The following is a 15,491-nucleotide window of genomic DNA, read 5'->3' as shown; positions in this document are numbered from 1 at the left end:
AATTGCCAATGAAGTTAGGCACCACGTTATCCAACAAACACACGAACCTTGGGCACCCATGGAGGTACGCATGACAGTGGCTTTTTTTATATGCAATGACAGCGGCAAGACTATTATTGGCACAAAAATGGAAGCAAGAAGAATTACCAACGAAAGAAGAATGGAGGATGAAAATGATGGACTATGCAGATTTAGATAAATTAACAGGAAGGATTCGAAACCTGCGGGACCAGAGATTCTCAGAAGACTGGAGTAAATTTCCGAACTATCTGAAAAGCTATTGTGATGAACAGATTACGCTAGCAGGATTGCAAGAAGTTTTGTAAGGTGAGTCATTTGAGATATTGCAAGAAAGACTATGAGGAGAACTATTAGTTAAGGATAATTAAATGTAATATAAAAGTTAAGAAATGCATAATAAGTGATAGAGAACGGAAAAAATCATCAGAGGTGTTGACGGAAGTCCAAAATATTGTATAAGATGAGAAGCTATGTTGTATGACTGTTGGAAGTGATATGTTAAAAAATTAATAAAAATGTGTGTGTATATATATTCTGGCGAACCAAAGCAGCACACAGAAACACTGTTTACCTTCCTGCCGGAGCGGTACCTATTTATCTACTTGCACTTTGACGTGCTTTCGAACTGCTAGGTTGGCAGGAGCAGGGACCGAGCAACGGGAGCTCACCCCCTCGCGGGGATTCGAACCGCCGACCTTCTGATCAGCAAGTCCTAGGCTCTGTGGTTTGACCCACAGCGCCACCCGTGTTTCTTTTATATATATATATAAAAGAATTGGAAAGGCTGGCTAAACCTTTTGCCCAAGGACTGCATTTAAAAACCACATGCCTGTGGCCACTGAGAATGCACTCAGTCTTGCATATTTGCACTGCGCTCCCCATGCATACAGACCCCATACTGCCACCACACATGCCGTCCACCCTCCCTACTTTCTCTCCCCTTTGCACACATGCAGACATTTACTGCATGCATCCCCAACACAGCACTAGGCTAAGAGGAAAGGTTGAAACCTCCTCTTCCCCTAACGCAGTCCTGCAACGAGAAAACCACCCCAGTGGTTAGAAGCTGTGGCAATCACACACAAGGTCCCCGGACGTTCGACAGTCTATTGACCCTGTGCCGCCACTGCGATTGCTTTTTCCACTGCCACCACCCCGTATCTCATGGGGACACACAGAGTCCAGTCAGTTGTTAACATAACAAATAATCAAGTTTATTTTTAAATGCAGGAACAAGCTTATGCTTTCAGTTAATTTTTCTCTTGCCAGTTTCTTATTCTTAGCTCCTAACAACTCCAAACTGATTATTCCAACTATCTAACTGACTCCACCTAACAATTCCTCTCACTCTCTCACAATACAACTCTACCAACCCACACCTAAACCTTCCTCTTCCTTCTTCAACTCCCAAACCTCAATTCCCAAACCTCAACTAACTTTCAAAACCTCCCACTCTAACTTTTACCCCCCCCTTTGCATTCTCACTGGCCAATCACTTCACACCCATTTTAACCCTTTCCTTATGACCCATCATAGGAGGCAAACGCCACAGCGGCTAACCAGGTTTTTCCCCAAGCCAAGATGCCTGGTTCTCACCTCACACTAAACCAAGTGAAATTCTTTTAAAACAGAAGTAAAGGTGGGGTAAATTCTGCTCCTGGCTCCAGGGGAGGAGAGTATGCAAGGCTGTTGGGTCTCCCTGAGGCTTGTACACAGTGGAGCTGCTGACAGGAGAGGAGGAGGGGAAGGAGTTCGTAGAGACAGTCCTCGTTCAGCTGCTCTCGAACACTTAAGAGTGCATGAGGAACTCAGGATAGTGGGATGGTGTGTGTTGAAAGGGAAACTCTGGGGAAAGCGGCAGGCTCCCCTCAATATCACAACTGCCGCCCGCAGCATTTGAAAATGTTTCCCCCACAACCGCGAGAGCAGTAAAGTTTGAAAGGCGGAAACCCGAGAATTTTCAGGACACAGTTGTGGGGCGGAATTCCTTTCGAGCAGAGTCACAGCGCTAGACATCCCTGAAAATGGGAACTGACAGAAAGGTAACCCTATAGCTAGACATATGTAGAATATATGGAAACCATATATTTAGTCACAGAGGTACACAAAGTGAATGCCAGGGAGGAGGAACCAAGAGAAAACTGCACAGACATTCATTTGTAAACAGAAACTGGCTTTAACTTGGGCTGGAAAAACACCAACTAGATCACGGTCTAGTTTTAAATACTTTTTAGAAACGAAAAACAAATGTGGTGACCTTTTAGCCCTGCAAACTTGCATGAAAGCATTGTAACCACTTCCATCCAAAAGGTTAAGGATTCCTATAGCAACACATGGGCATCATTTATCTGGATGAAAATTGAGCCCAGTGACCCACAACATCGCCGGTGACTCTTTGACTTCAGAGGCGGCTTAGTGGAAATTCAGCAGCTAATATTATTTTGGCTCCCAGGGATTAATTAAAAAACAATTAGGCACTTCTTCTTACCTGTAGCAAGCACTGAGTGGAATTAAATATCAGCTGCCTGAACTAGTTGGCAGAAGTGCTTTTTGCAAACATCTCACGGTCTGCTGTTATTATTTTTTAAGTAAGCGTGCTTGAACAATTTTCTCGACTGCTCCTAATGTATCTTCTCCATACAAAAAATTAAAACAACAACACAATGATGAACTTCTTCATTCAAGTTTCTTTCCCATCCTGTCTCTTGCTTCAAACCCACGCTTTATTGATTTCGTAACCTACAGCTGGCAACGGACTTCTCTTCCGACTGACCTTTATAAAAGAAGGCTGCAAGAAAACGTATTCCAAGATTGGCGGAGGTTCACTGGGCTCTGCATACTAAAAAGCAAAGCCCAGATGATCTCCTTTTGGGGTGTTGTTGTTTAGTCGTTTAGTCGTGTCGGACTCTTCGTGACCCCCTGGACCAGAGCACGCCAGGCACTCCTGTCTTCCACTGCCTCCTGCAGTTTGGTCAAACTCATGCTGGTAGCTTCGAGAACACTGTCCAACCATCTCGTCCTCTGTCATCCCCTTCTCCTTGGGGGATCTTTCCCAACATCAGGCTCTTTTCCAGGGAGGCTTCTCTTCTCATGAGGTGGCCAAAGTATTGGAGCCTCAGCTTCAGGATCTGTCCTTCCAGTGAGCACTCAGGGCTGATTTCCTCCAGAATGGATAGGTTTGATCTTCTTGCAGTCCATGGGACTCTCAAGAGTCTCATCCAGCACCATAATTCAAAAGCATCAATTCTTCGGTGATCAGCCTTCTTTACGGTCCAGCTCTCACTTCCATACATCACTGGTGTCATGGGATTGGTGTCATGGGAGTGCTGGCTCTATGGATGTATTTTATTGCTCTGTTTTCTGTATCATTTAATAAAGATGGGGGGGGGGGGAGAATTTGCACAGAACAGAGGATTTCAGCAGGTGTAACTTTTTAAGCACCACTTTGGAGAAAAGATACCGCATTTTTTGCTCTATAAGACGCACCAGACCACAAGACGCACCTAGTTTTTGGAGGAGGAAAGCAAGAAAAAAATTATTCTGAATCTCAGAAGCCAGAACAGCAAGAGGGATCGCTGCGCAGTGAAAGCAGCAATGCAGCAATCCCTCTTGCTGTTCTGGCTTCTGGGATAGCCGCACAGCCTGCATTCACTCCATAAGATGCACACACATTTCCCCTTACCTTTTAGGAGGGAAAAAGCGAGTCTTATAGAGCAAAAAATACAGTACTTCTTGCATTTTTAAAAAATGCCATGGACAGCACAAGGAACCTTGTTCCACAGCAAAGAGAGCAAGTCTGCTTAAAAACCGTGCAAATATAAGGTTCTCTGAGGTTGCACCAGAAAAGGGCAAATCTGGTACTCCTTACTTCGCTGAATGCAATACAATAAAAATGTTTAATTTTCAGCCTCACCAGAACGCCAGCTACAGAAGAGGAGGGGCGATGTGACGGCTGGGTAAATTGGCTGATTGCGGTCATATGATTGAGGGGAAGAGTCATTTGGGAAAAGACATTTCTTGTGCTGAAAGATTCTTAGCCAGAATGCGCCTGTTATGGGAAAACAGTCACAAGATCTTCATTAAAAAGCATTATGAAAAAGGGTGACGTTGGAGCTAGTTAAGGGCAATGTCTGGGGCATATATACCCCTGCCGGTGGTTGTGCAATATGAATGAATCTGCAAAGGGCTACAAAGAAGAGGGCGATTAGGGGACTCAGCTGCTGACAACAGTTGAACTTTCCACAGCCTGTGCACAATAGCAAATAACAAAAGAGAGACTCAGGGTGTCTCCCCTCCCACCCGCCGCCAATGCTCGAGTTTCTGTTTTGTACTACAAAAATGACATCAATTATGTCTTTTTTTCCATCACAGGATCTTAATGAGATACAATAATGGAGGGCAATCTCTGTGTGGCAGTTTCCGTAGGACACACACAGCCGAATACTTAAAATTGCCATCTTCTGGCACCCTCTCGTTTTACAACTGACTTTTTTATTTTTTTATTTTTAAAAAAGAACTTCACTGAGAGAAAGCAGCTGGCACGTTTTTAACATATAGGTCACACCAGCACGGAGCGAAGATTTTCAGCCCTCCCACTCAATTTACAACAGCTGTAACAATTCAAGGGAGCCAACGCTGAATGCTAATTATGGCAAAGGAATGCTATTGTATTTCTTACACCTCTCTCCTAAGAATGCTTACTAAGGGTGCAACCCTATATGTACTTAACCTGGGAGCAAGTCCCACTGGACTTAGGACTTGTTTCTGAGTAGACATATGTAGGACTGCACTGTCAGAAGTCGGTGTTATTTTTTATTTCGTAAAATTTACACATCTCTTGATTGTAAAAGAACAACAACAACCCTGAAGGCGCTTTACGCAGAGATAAAAATGATAAAATAAAGAAAAATTCACAAACGTTCTTTAAAATATACAAAACGTACTAAAATGGGGGGGGGGGAATCCAACTTTCTGAGCATCATAGGGGCATCCACATTCAATCACAACTAGTCAACTGGTGACACTGCTCCAGGTCATGGGGGGGGGGGGGCTAAAAGCTGGAAACACACAGGGCAACAAGCAGCAATTCTCTGTCATACTTCAGAGAAAGGTGGGAACGCATCCTGTTTTGCTGTGCTGCTGCTGCAGACTCAAGGGCGGAGAAAAGGGGGTGCGGTGGGTGTGGGCTGCCCCGGGTGTCACCACTGAGGGGTGCAGTGCACCCAAGCCACGCATCTCTCCTGGGAAAGACGTGGTGGCATGGGCGCGTACAGGCTCCGCCCGCAGCCTACCCCCCAGCTGTAGGGCGGCTCAGTGGGAGGAGGCAGGCAGACTCTGGAGGCCCCGCCCCTATGGGTGGCTTGCCCCGCCCCTGGGCGCGCCACCCCAGGCACCCAAGCGGCTTCCTCCGCCGCTGCGCAAACTCCATTACCTGGGTTGTGTGGCGATACCCACGAAACAATAGCAACAACGGCTGGTTCCAGCGAGATCTCACGATACGATGCGATAATCTTTATTGTCATTGTCCCATACAGAACAACGAAATTGAAAAAATCTACATCAGACGTTCAAAAACCAACAAGCCTGCTATCCCAGCTATCCCAGCCTGGTTAACCCACTAAAAACTCTGATAAAAAGGTAAAGGTAAAGGGACCCCTGACCATTAGGTTCAGTCGCGGACGACTCTGGGGTTGCGATGCTCATCTCGCTTTACTGGCCGGCGTACAGCTTTACTGGCCGGCGTATATCGCTTTAGAAGCCGGCGTACAGCTTCCAGGTCATGTGGCCAGCATGACTAAGCCGCTTCTGGTGAACCAGAGCAGCACACGGAAACACTGTTTACCTTCCTGCCGGAGTGGTACCTATTTATCTACTTGCACTTTGACGTGCTTTCGAACTGCTACGTTGGCAGGAACAGGGACCAAGCAACGGGAGCTCACCCCATCGCGGGGGATTCGAACCGCCGACCTTCTGATTGGCAAGTCCTAGGCTCTGTGGTTTAACCCACAGTGCCACCCACGTCCCAAAGACTCTGATACCCCATAGTAAAATACAATATACTCCCACAGTGACTACCTTACACTGCATTTAAAACCAAAATCGCATTTGGGTAAAAACTGTTACTCAGGTGGCTAGTCCTGGTCTTTATAACCCTGTACCTTCTTCCAGAAGGCAGAAGCTGAAAGAGATCATTTCCGGGGTGTGTACTATCCTGTACTATCTTTGCAGCTTTCTTATGACACCTAGAAGCATAGATTTGATCCAAGGTGGGAAGAGTGCACCCAATTATTCTCTCTGCAGTCTTTACAACCCTGGACAGCATTGTTTTTTCCCTGACCGTGCAGCTCCCAAACCACACACACGGACCATAAGTTAATACACTCTCAACAGTACAATGGTAAAATGCCATCAACAGGTCCTCTGAGAGATTGTTTTTCCGGAGGATTCTCAGGATTCTCACTGAGATCTTGCAAGCTTTTCATGGACTATGCAGAATTAGATAAACTAACAGGAAGGATTCGAAACCTGCGGGACCAGAGATTCTCAGAAGTAAATTTACGGACTATTTGAAAAATAATTGTGATGAAGAGATTATGCTAGTAGGTTTGCAAGAAGTTTTGTAAGGTGAATTATTTGGAATATTGCAAGAAAGACAATGAGGAGAATTATTAGTTAATGATAATTAAAGGTAATATGAAATTAAGAAATGCATAATAAGTGATAAGGACGGAAAATCATCAGAGGTGTTGACGGAAGTCCAAAAAATATTGTATAAGTTCTGAAGTTCTGTTGTATGAATGTTAATTAATATGCTAAAAACTAATAAAAATGTGTATATAAAAAAAGAGTTCTGGCGAGATTTTGACTCACTCTCATGATATCTTGCTTCTCTGCTGGGGTAGCTGTTTCCCCCCCCCTCCCTCCTGAGTGATACCGACTAGATATGAAGCTACCTTTCATGAGCCTCTTGTGAAAACAAAGTCCCAGACTAGAAATTCTCCCTTATTTGCCATTAGAGCAGTGGCTCTCTAGCATTCTTCTCTGGGCCACACTTTCAGAATAAAAATTTGCTTGCAACCCACACTTTTTTTTTAAAAAAAATGATAAGAATACATTGGAAATCACAGCTAGGATTGTCCGCAGTAACACTTGCTCTCATTTTGAAAGAATTGTCCTCCTCCTCTGATGCTCTTGCTCTCATTTAAAAAAAGATATCTATCCATATTCTGCAAATTAAGAAAAAAATATTTTGATACTATAGTATACTGATGCGTGGACTTCCTGCAGAAAGTGGCAACAGCCCCAATGTGTTTCTAAGAGTTAATATGCAGTTTGATCTCTGCCCACCTCACAGGCCATCCTCTCTTAACAAAAGCATCTTATGATAATCACACAATAGCACATTACTTATTCTCTCTCTCTCTAATAGATCTTTTTGCAATTATCAAATATCTTTTTTTTTTACCAAAAAGCAAATCAAGAGCACAATCCTATTTTCCAGGGGCAGTCCTGGATTTACAGAAGCCATCTTGGTTTCTGATTTGATCCTGGAATATCCCTCTTTTACTTAGGACATCAGAGGTGTTCATCGGAGGAATGTCTTTAGAAGACATCTGAAGGCAGCCCTGCAGAGGGAAGGGGTTTTTTGTTTGTTTTTAAAGGTTCTATGTTTTAATTATGTTTTTGTACATGTTGGAAGCCACCCAGAGTGGCTGGAGCAACCCAGTCAGATGGGCAGGGCATAAATAATAAAGTCACGGAATAGGACATCCTTATTCCCATTGGAGAAATTTTCGGAGGGTATGTATATACTGAAATGTTTACATGTTTATTTGATTGTTCTTGAATCTTCCTGCCACACTTGCCATCCTGTCTTGCCATACCAATGTGTACGCCACATTCTTTGAGAAACAGTTCCCCTAAATGTTCACTGGAGGCAGTGAGAGATTTTACTTTCTTGGGCTCCATGATCACTGCAGATGGTGACAGAAGTCACGGAATTAAAAGACGCCTGCTTCTTGGGAGAAAAGCAATGACAAACCCAGACAGCATCTTAAAAAGCAGAGACATCACCTTGCCAACAAAGGTCTGTATAGTTAAAGCTATGGTTTTCCCAGTAGTGATGAATGGAAGTGAGAGCTGGACCATAAAGAAGGCTGAACCCCGAAAAATTGATGCTTTTGAATTATGGTGCTGGAGGAGACTCTTGAGAGTCCTATGGACTGCAAGAAGATCAAACCGATCTACAGTGGTGCCCTGCAAGACGAACGCCTCGCAAGACGAAAAACCCGCTAGACGAAAGGGTTTTCCGTTTTGGAGGCGCTTCGCAAAACGAATTTCCCTATGGGCTTGCTTCGCAAGAAGAAAGCCCATAGGGAAATCTCCGGGGACCTCTTTTAAATGCTAGCGGTGGGGAGCAAAGCCTCCCCCCCCTCCGGCCTTCAGAAGAGGTCCAGGAAGGCCGGCGGGGGCCGAAAGGCTTTGCTCCCCACCGCCAGCATTTTAAAAGCAGTCTGGGATAGCAGGGAAGCGCTTCCCGCTATCCCGGATGGCTTTTGAAGGCAGGCGGGGGGGGGGAGCAAAGACTTTTGCCCCCCGCCCGCCTTCAGAAGAGGTCCAGGACCTCTTCCGAAGGCTGGCGGGGGGACAAAGACTTCCGAAGGCTGGCGGGGGGATAAAGCCTGCCTTCCCAGGGGCTTTTAAATCGGACGGCTTTTGAAGGCAGGCGGGGGGGAGCAAAGACTTTCGCCCCCCGCCGGCCTTCAGAAGAGGTCGGGGGACAGACTGTCCCCGGACCTGGTCTGAAGGCGGTTTCCATAGGAACGCATTAATTGATTTTTAATGCTTTCCAATGGGAAACCGTGCTTCGCAAGACGAGAAACTCGCAAGACGAAAAGACTTGCGGAACGAATTAATTTCGTCTTGCGAGGCACCACTGTATTCTGAAGGAAATCAGCCCTGAGTGCTCACTGGAAGGACAGATCGTGAAGCTGAGGCTCCAATACTTTGGCCACCTCATGAGAAGAGAAGACTCCCTGGAAAAGGAGAAGGGGACAACAGAGGACGAGATGGTTGGACAGTGTTCTCGAAGCTACTAACATGAGTTTGACCAAACTGTGGGCGGCAGTGGAAGACAGGAGTGCCTGGCGTGCTCTGGTCCATGGGGTTACGAAGAGTCAGACACAACTAAATGACTAAACAACAACAAATGTCCACCTACCTCTTTAGGACTCAGGTGGTCTAAACCACTGAGCTCCTTGGGCTTGCTGATCAGAAGGTCAGCAATTATGAATCCCTGCAACGCGGTAAGCTCCCGTTGCTCAGTCCCAGCTCCTGCCAACCTAGCAGTTTGAAAGCATGCCAGTGCAAGTAGATAAATAGGTATCGCTGCGGCGAGGAGGTAAACGGCATTTCCGTGTGCTCTGGCTTCCATCACAGTGTCCCGTTGTGCCAGACGTGGTTTAGTCATGCTGGCCACATGACCCGGAAAGCTGTTTGTGGACAAACGCCGGCTCCCTCGGCCTGAAAGCAAGGTGAGCGCCACAACCCCATAGTCACCTTTGACTGGACTTAACTGTCCAGGGGTCCCTTACCTTTACCTTTATCCACACACCTCTGAGAGGATATTGTAATAAATAAGCCCCATGCATTGCCTTTTCAAGCAGGAAACTTGGTAGGTGCAGGGCTCTTCTGTACAGTCATCATGAGTTAACACAGCAGGGGAAATTAGCGCTCTGCTATAAGGAGACCCCCAGCTGCTCAGCAGCAAAATCCTGGAGCAGAGCTCTCATCAGAGAGTCCCCCTAAGGATATGGTGTGGATAACATGAGATATATCTCAAGCATAGCTCAAGAAAAAAACAACCAGCTGTCATGGACACACCCTTAGGAGTTCCATCACAGAGGGAGGCAGATAATATTTCCAGCTCCGAGGGCCTTCTGGTGGTTCCCTCACTGCGCGAAACGAAGTTACAGAGAACCAGGCAGAAGGCCTTCTCGGTAGTGGCGCCCACCCTGTGGAACACCCTCCCTTCATATGTCAAGGAAATAAACAACCATCTGACTTTTAGAAGACATCTAAAGGCAGCCCTGTTTAGGGAAGTTTTTAATGTCTGAAGTTTTACTGTATTTTTAATGTTTTGTTGGAAGCCGCCCAGAGTGGCTAGGGAAACCCAGCCAGATGGCCAGGGTATATATTATTATTATTATTATTATTATTATTATTATTATTATTATTATTATTATTATTTGCTGAAACAGCAAACATAGAGTAAGACCCTTTCCACCCACACTCTATATGATCTGTTGAGAGATCATAAATTCCAAATGATCACACACCACATCATTTCTTTTGCCCTGCCATAAATTCTGGCACGAAAGTGTAGCCGTAGGGAGATGAAAATAAAGGGATGCCATGCTAATCTTTTTTAAAAAGGCACTGTGTAATATCAGGAACTATGATTATACCCAGAAATACTTGAAAATGAAATAAACAGCATTGAATAGTGGGTGGGAACCCTAAATTTTGCTTGTTATGAATCGACACATCAATGTCACCGGAGGAAGTTCAGTGCCCCATTTTATCGTGCGCCTTCATTTTTTAACGCTTACCCCAAAGCAGAACTATCGTTAAGGATATATGGCCATGGCAAAATCTCCTTACATTTTAGATTCTCTGCATAGGTAATCCTGAAGAAATAATTTGCTTCTCTCTTCTTTAAAGATTATTTATAGGCAAGCCTAAGATGTCAGCGATATAGATGGCTCACATGGTCAAAAAGCACCCTTATAATAAAAGAAACCTTTTAATGGATGATGGCTACTGGGATAACATTAATCCAGTATTAGGACTTTTACGGGAAAAAAATACAAATGTAATTCATCTTTTTAACTGTCAGCTGCACTTCTGAAGCTTTCAAATCTGTAGCATCCAGGGCCCCTTTGTCTTTCTGCCACGGCAGGAATATCTTGGACAGTTGTAAGAGCTTTGGAGGCTATCTTTCTCAAAATCCATTAGCTAATTCAAGAAACCTAATTAGAGCTGCCATTTTGATGAAGCATACCAAATTCTTAATACAAACTAGTAACACCACCAGTGTTTATTAGAAGACCGCAAGAAACAAAGGTCCATTAAATGCAAGAAAAAAGCGATGGACATAAGCACACCATTTATGAAAACATGCACGTTAATGACTATATAAAGGAATATTAAGGAAATGAATGCACGTTTCTTGGTGGAATATAGACACACACTAAAATGCACAATTTCAGATAAATTAGTAATCTTGGTGGGCCGTTGCTGCAAGAGGAGCTGTTCCCCTGCTGGTATTTATGACTCTTTTTCTTCTTTTTAAATATGCAATTAAATGACTATTTAATTTATTTATAAAATTAATATACTACCCATTCGGCAAAGCTCTCTGAGCAGTTTATAAACCTATCAAAATCGCAGCAAACCAAAATCTTTCAGGGACAATTGGGCGGAAGAACATAAAAGCCACTGAAATTAAAAGGTCTGCTTTTTGAAAAGTCGCAAAATGGTCTATGATTGTGACAGATTTTGCAGGAGGGCAGTTGGGATGCCCACCAGTTATGTCACGAGCCACACCCCAAAGTTGCTTTTCGTTGCTGATTGACTCTCATATTTACATATTAATTAACTGCCACGAGCCGTTAACAAGGCTACATATCCATCTTCAATTGCTATAGCATACTATACTGGCTCCTGCTCTGGAGGGGAAGACTCGAACCCGTGGCTTCAAGTTGCAAAAAAGGAGATTCTAACTAAACATCAGGAAGAACTTTCTGATGGTAAGAGCTGCTCAACAGTGGAACGGACTCCCACAAGAGGTGATGGGATCTCTTTCCTCAGAGGTTTCTAAGCAGAGGTTGGCTGGCCATCTGTCACAGATGTTTCAGCTGAGATTTCTGCATTGCAAAGGGTTGGACTAGATGACCCTGAGTGGCCCCTTCGCACGCTACAATTCAGATTTTTCACTGTAAAACAAAAAAGCGAAATGTCCGAATGAGTGGAACAGATGGCCTGGGAATCGGGCTCGGAGCCAGAGGAGTCTCAGTCCGCACTGGATCCTTTGCCTCGGGCATCATCTGAACCGAGTCTGGGGCCTGATCCTGAAGAGCCCCAGTCTGCACAGGTTCCCCTGCAACAAGCACCAGCTGGGCCAAGTCAGGGGCCTGAGCCTGCCCTGGCTCCAGATGCGGGGATTACCTCGTTGCCTCCAGCTGGGCCATCACTTACAGCTGCTCCAGTACCAGTTGGGTCAGGAGAGGCTGAGGCAGCCTCTGGGTCTAGTAACCCACCGACATCTCCCGAGCTGCAGAGACTCAGGTCTGAGAGAAGGAGAGACCTGAGTACTTGCAGGAGGAGTGCTCGCCTTCGGGCGAAACAGGGAGATGAGTCGCCGGGGGATCAGGACCAGCTGTTACCCCGACAGAGATCAAAGGCTGATGGACCCTGCCCCAGGTTGCAGGAGCAACGTTGCTGTTTGCCAGAACCTGCCTGTGATCCTTTGCCTGACCTTGCTTGGTTTCCTGCCTTGGTCCTGTTGGACGGACTCCTCGCAGAACCCTTGGGTTTGGGACTGGACCTGGATCACGTTGCTCGGGTTACCCCTGGGCCCAGCACACTATGTCCCACAAAACTTAGGTCACGCCAGACTTGTTAGTTTTAAGGTGTTACAGTTGTCCTGGGGCTAAATTCTATATGACATATAACTTCATCTTCCAACAGTTTTTTATCTTTAAAACAGTGCTGGGGAGGGAAAGGCGAGCTGTTGGAGGGAGATTAACTCTCTTTGCCTTCTCCATCCCAGCTGTTTTTGAGGCTAAAAGAAAAAAGAAAGAAGTGATATTACGTTGGAATTTGCACAGCTATTCCTCTGGAAATTTTCTACTGAATAAATGACTCAGTCTACAACATACTTCTAATTCAGGGGTCAGCAAACTTTTTCAGCGGGCGGCCGGTCCACTGTCCCTCAGACCTTGTGGGGGGGCCGAATTATATTTTTTTGGGGGGAAATGAACAAATTCCTATGCCCCACAAATAACCCAGAGATGCGTTTTAAATAAAAGGACACATTCTACTCATGTAAAAACACCAGGCAGGCCCCACAAATAACACAGAGACGCATTTAAATAAAAGGACACATTCTACTCATGTGAAAACACGCTGATTCCCAGGCCGTCTGCGGGCCGGATTTAGAAGGCGATTGGGCCTGATCTGGCCCCCGGGCCTTAGTCTGCCTACCCATGTTCCAATTGGATAAAGCTATTATTTATTACACTTTGATGGGGGGGGGGGGGAGAAACCGATTTGGATTGCTTTTACATACGTTTTCAAATCCAGACCTCTAACATTGCAAACAATGGAAGGCTTGGCATACCCTACCAAGAGCATATGTGGCGATGCATTTCGAAACAAACATCTAATTATATCTCAATCCCACTTATATGTTCAACCAAACAGATGTAAAAACAAAATCAGCATCTTTTTCCACAGAAAGACAGCAGATGTTCTTGTTAAGCCAGTAGCGAGCAGGAGGTGAAAGGTGTGAGTCTTACAAGGAAAGAATGAAGCATTCGAACGGCGATTTAACGAGGGACAGCGTAAATAGCAAATGAAATAATTTGTAAAGTATTTCGTTAGCTGTCAGCGCAAGACGCGAGGCAGGATGAAAGCGCGGCTGGTAGTAGCTGTGCATGGCAGAGTGGCTCTTACCAGAACAGAGAGCTCCTCAGAGATGGGCACATTTAATCAGTATTATAATTATTGTGATATTGCCTCAGGAGTCCAGAAGCACAGGGACCAGAAGCAATTTTGTTAGGCATTGCTCAAAGACACAGCCAGCGCAGTTCTTAAGTAGATGGCACACATCATTCTCAAGGAGCCTTTGGAATCGGGGAAGTGCCACACAATAGGAAAGACGATGATTATCCTTTGATTAAGGAAACTATTCACGGAGGGTACTCCTATGACAAGTGCAACAATGCAGTTAACGTGGAGACCGATCCGAAAAAAGCCTTTGGCTCACGAACCTGAATGAAATTCAAATCTCCATGCATGGCCGCCGATAATAATCATTCTGTTTTTGCCACCCACCAGCACTTGTTTGGTCGTTTAGTCGTTTAGTCATGTGATGCTTCTGATTGGAAGGTCAGCAGTTCGAATCCACATGACTGGGTGAGCTCCCGTTGCTCTGTCCCAGCTTCTGCCAACCTAGCAGTTTGAAAGCACACCAGTGTGAGTAGATAAATAGGTACCACTGCTGCGAGAAGGTAAATGGCATTTCTATATGCTCTGGTTGCTGTCACGGTGTCCCATTGCACCAGAAGCAGTTTAGTCATGCTGGCCACATGACCTGGAAAGCTGTCTGTGGACAAACACTGGCTCCCTCGGACCGAAAGCGAGATGAGTGCCACAACCCCATCGTCACCTTTGACTGGACTTAACTGTCTTTTACCTTTACCCCATAGTGGAGAAATGCTGTGATCATTCTGCCTGCTCCTCAAGTGTTGATGGGCAACTGAACTGTGAGACCCCCTGTACTCTCCTTTCTTAGGGTTCTTTATATTTAAATCAAACTTGGGCTGGGCAGCCCTTCAAACAGAGGGCTGCTTCAAATAGAGGACCACTGTAAAAAGCTGGACATTTGGCCACAACAACAGCTCTAGGTGTGCAATTTTCCACTTTCTTAGATTACGATAGGAAGGAAGAATAAGATTACTCCAGACATCGTAGAACATTTGTGTGTGCCAGAGAGCATTAAACCATGATGGAGCCTCTGAACACTCAAGTAGTATAAATATCGAACAGCCATAGTTCTGTTTCGAGCCTTCGTGGGCAGATAGCTCTCGTCCCTGTGTTCCAAATGAAGCTGTAGTCAGCTTAACGAGATGGCTAATTGATGAGCACCACTTCCTTCTCTTGTCCATTAAGGTAAGTAGAGCACGTGGACATCTCGGCTCGTCAAAGGCAAGAAAAACACATTAATTTGGAGAGTAGGAGAGCTGTTAATAAATCTGACATTGCCTGGCAGTTTTTCTTCATTTCCTCCTATTTGACGGACACTGCGATCACAAGTTGCAGAAGACCTATTTCCCCCCACAAAATTGCAACTTGAATGCTTCTCTCTCTCTCTCTCTCTCTCTCTCTCTCTCTCTCTGTGTGTGTGTGTGTGTGTGTGTAGGCTCACAGAAAGAAGCTTCAAAATTCAGCCACGAGGGTATTTTATTTCACTTTAGGAAGCCTACTCAGTGAATATTTGCTAGTGTGAGCAAGCCACTTACTCAAACCTGCCCTGTGCTGTATTCATGAATTTTATTATAAAAAATAAACATGCAGTCTGCTTGTTTTGATGTAGCTGGTATTCTGTTCAGAGGCACTCCTTGTTGTAAATCCCTTTTACTATACTTTTCTCCCCCCCCCCTCCCAAACTGAAATTTGTACAGGCT

General features: G+C 45.1%; 1 protein-coding gene across 3 annotated transcripts in view; it reads right to left on the bottom strand.

The window, feature by feature from the left end:
* The window catches only part of PARD3B (par-3 family cell polarity regulator beta), a 616,930-nt gene that overhangs the window by 128,624 nt on the left and 472,815 nt on the right, over window positions 1-15,491 (bottom strand). Inside the window, exon 21 of one of the 3 annotated variants that reach the window (XM_083705171.1) lies at window positions 7,130-7,247. The exons of the other annotated variants lie outside the window; for them this stretch is intronic. Coding sequence (XP_083561297.1) covers window positions 7,223-7,247 — 25 coding nt within the window. The 3' untranslated portion in view covers window positions 7,130-7,222. Of the gene's footprint in view, window positions 1-7,129; window positions 7,248-15,491 lie in introns of those variants that run through there. 3 annotated transcript variants of the gene reach the window in all.

Source organism: Podarcis gaigeae (genome assembly GCF_964106915.1).
Source record: "Podarcis gaigeae genome assembly, chromosome: 1".
Lineage (NCBI taxonomy): Eukaryota > Metazoa > Chordata > Lepidosauria > Squamata > Lacertidae > Podarcis > Podarcis gaigeae.
The sequence above is the reverse complement of the archived record's forward strand: the minus strand, read 5'-3'. Positions and strand labels throughout refer to the sequence as shown.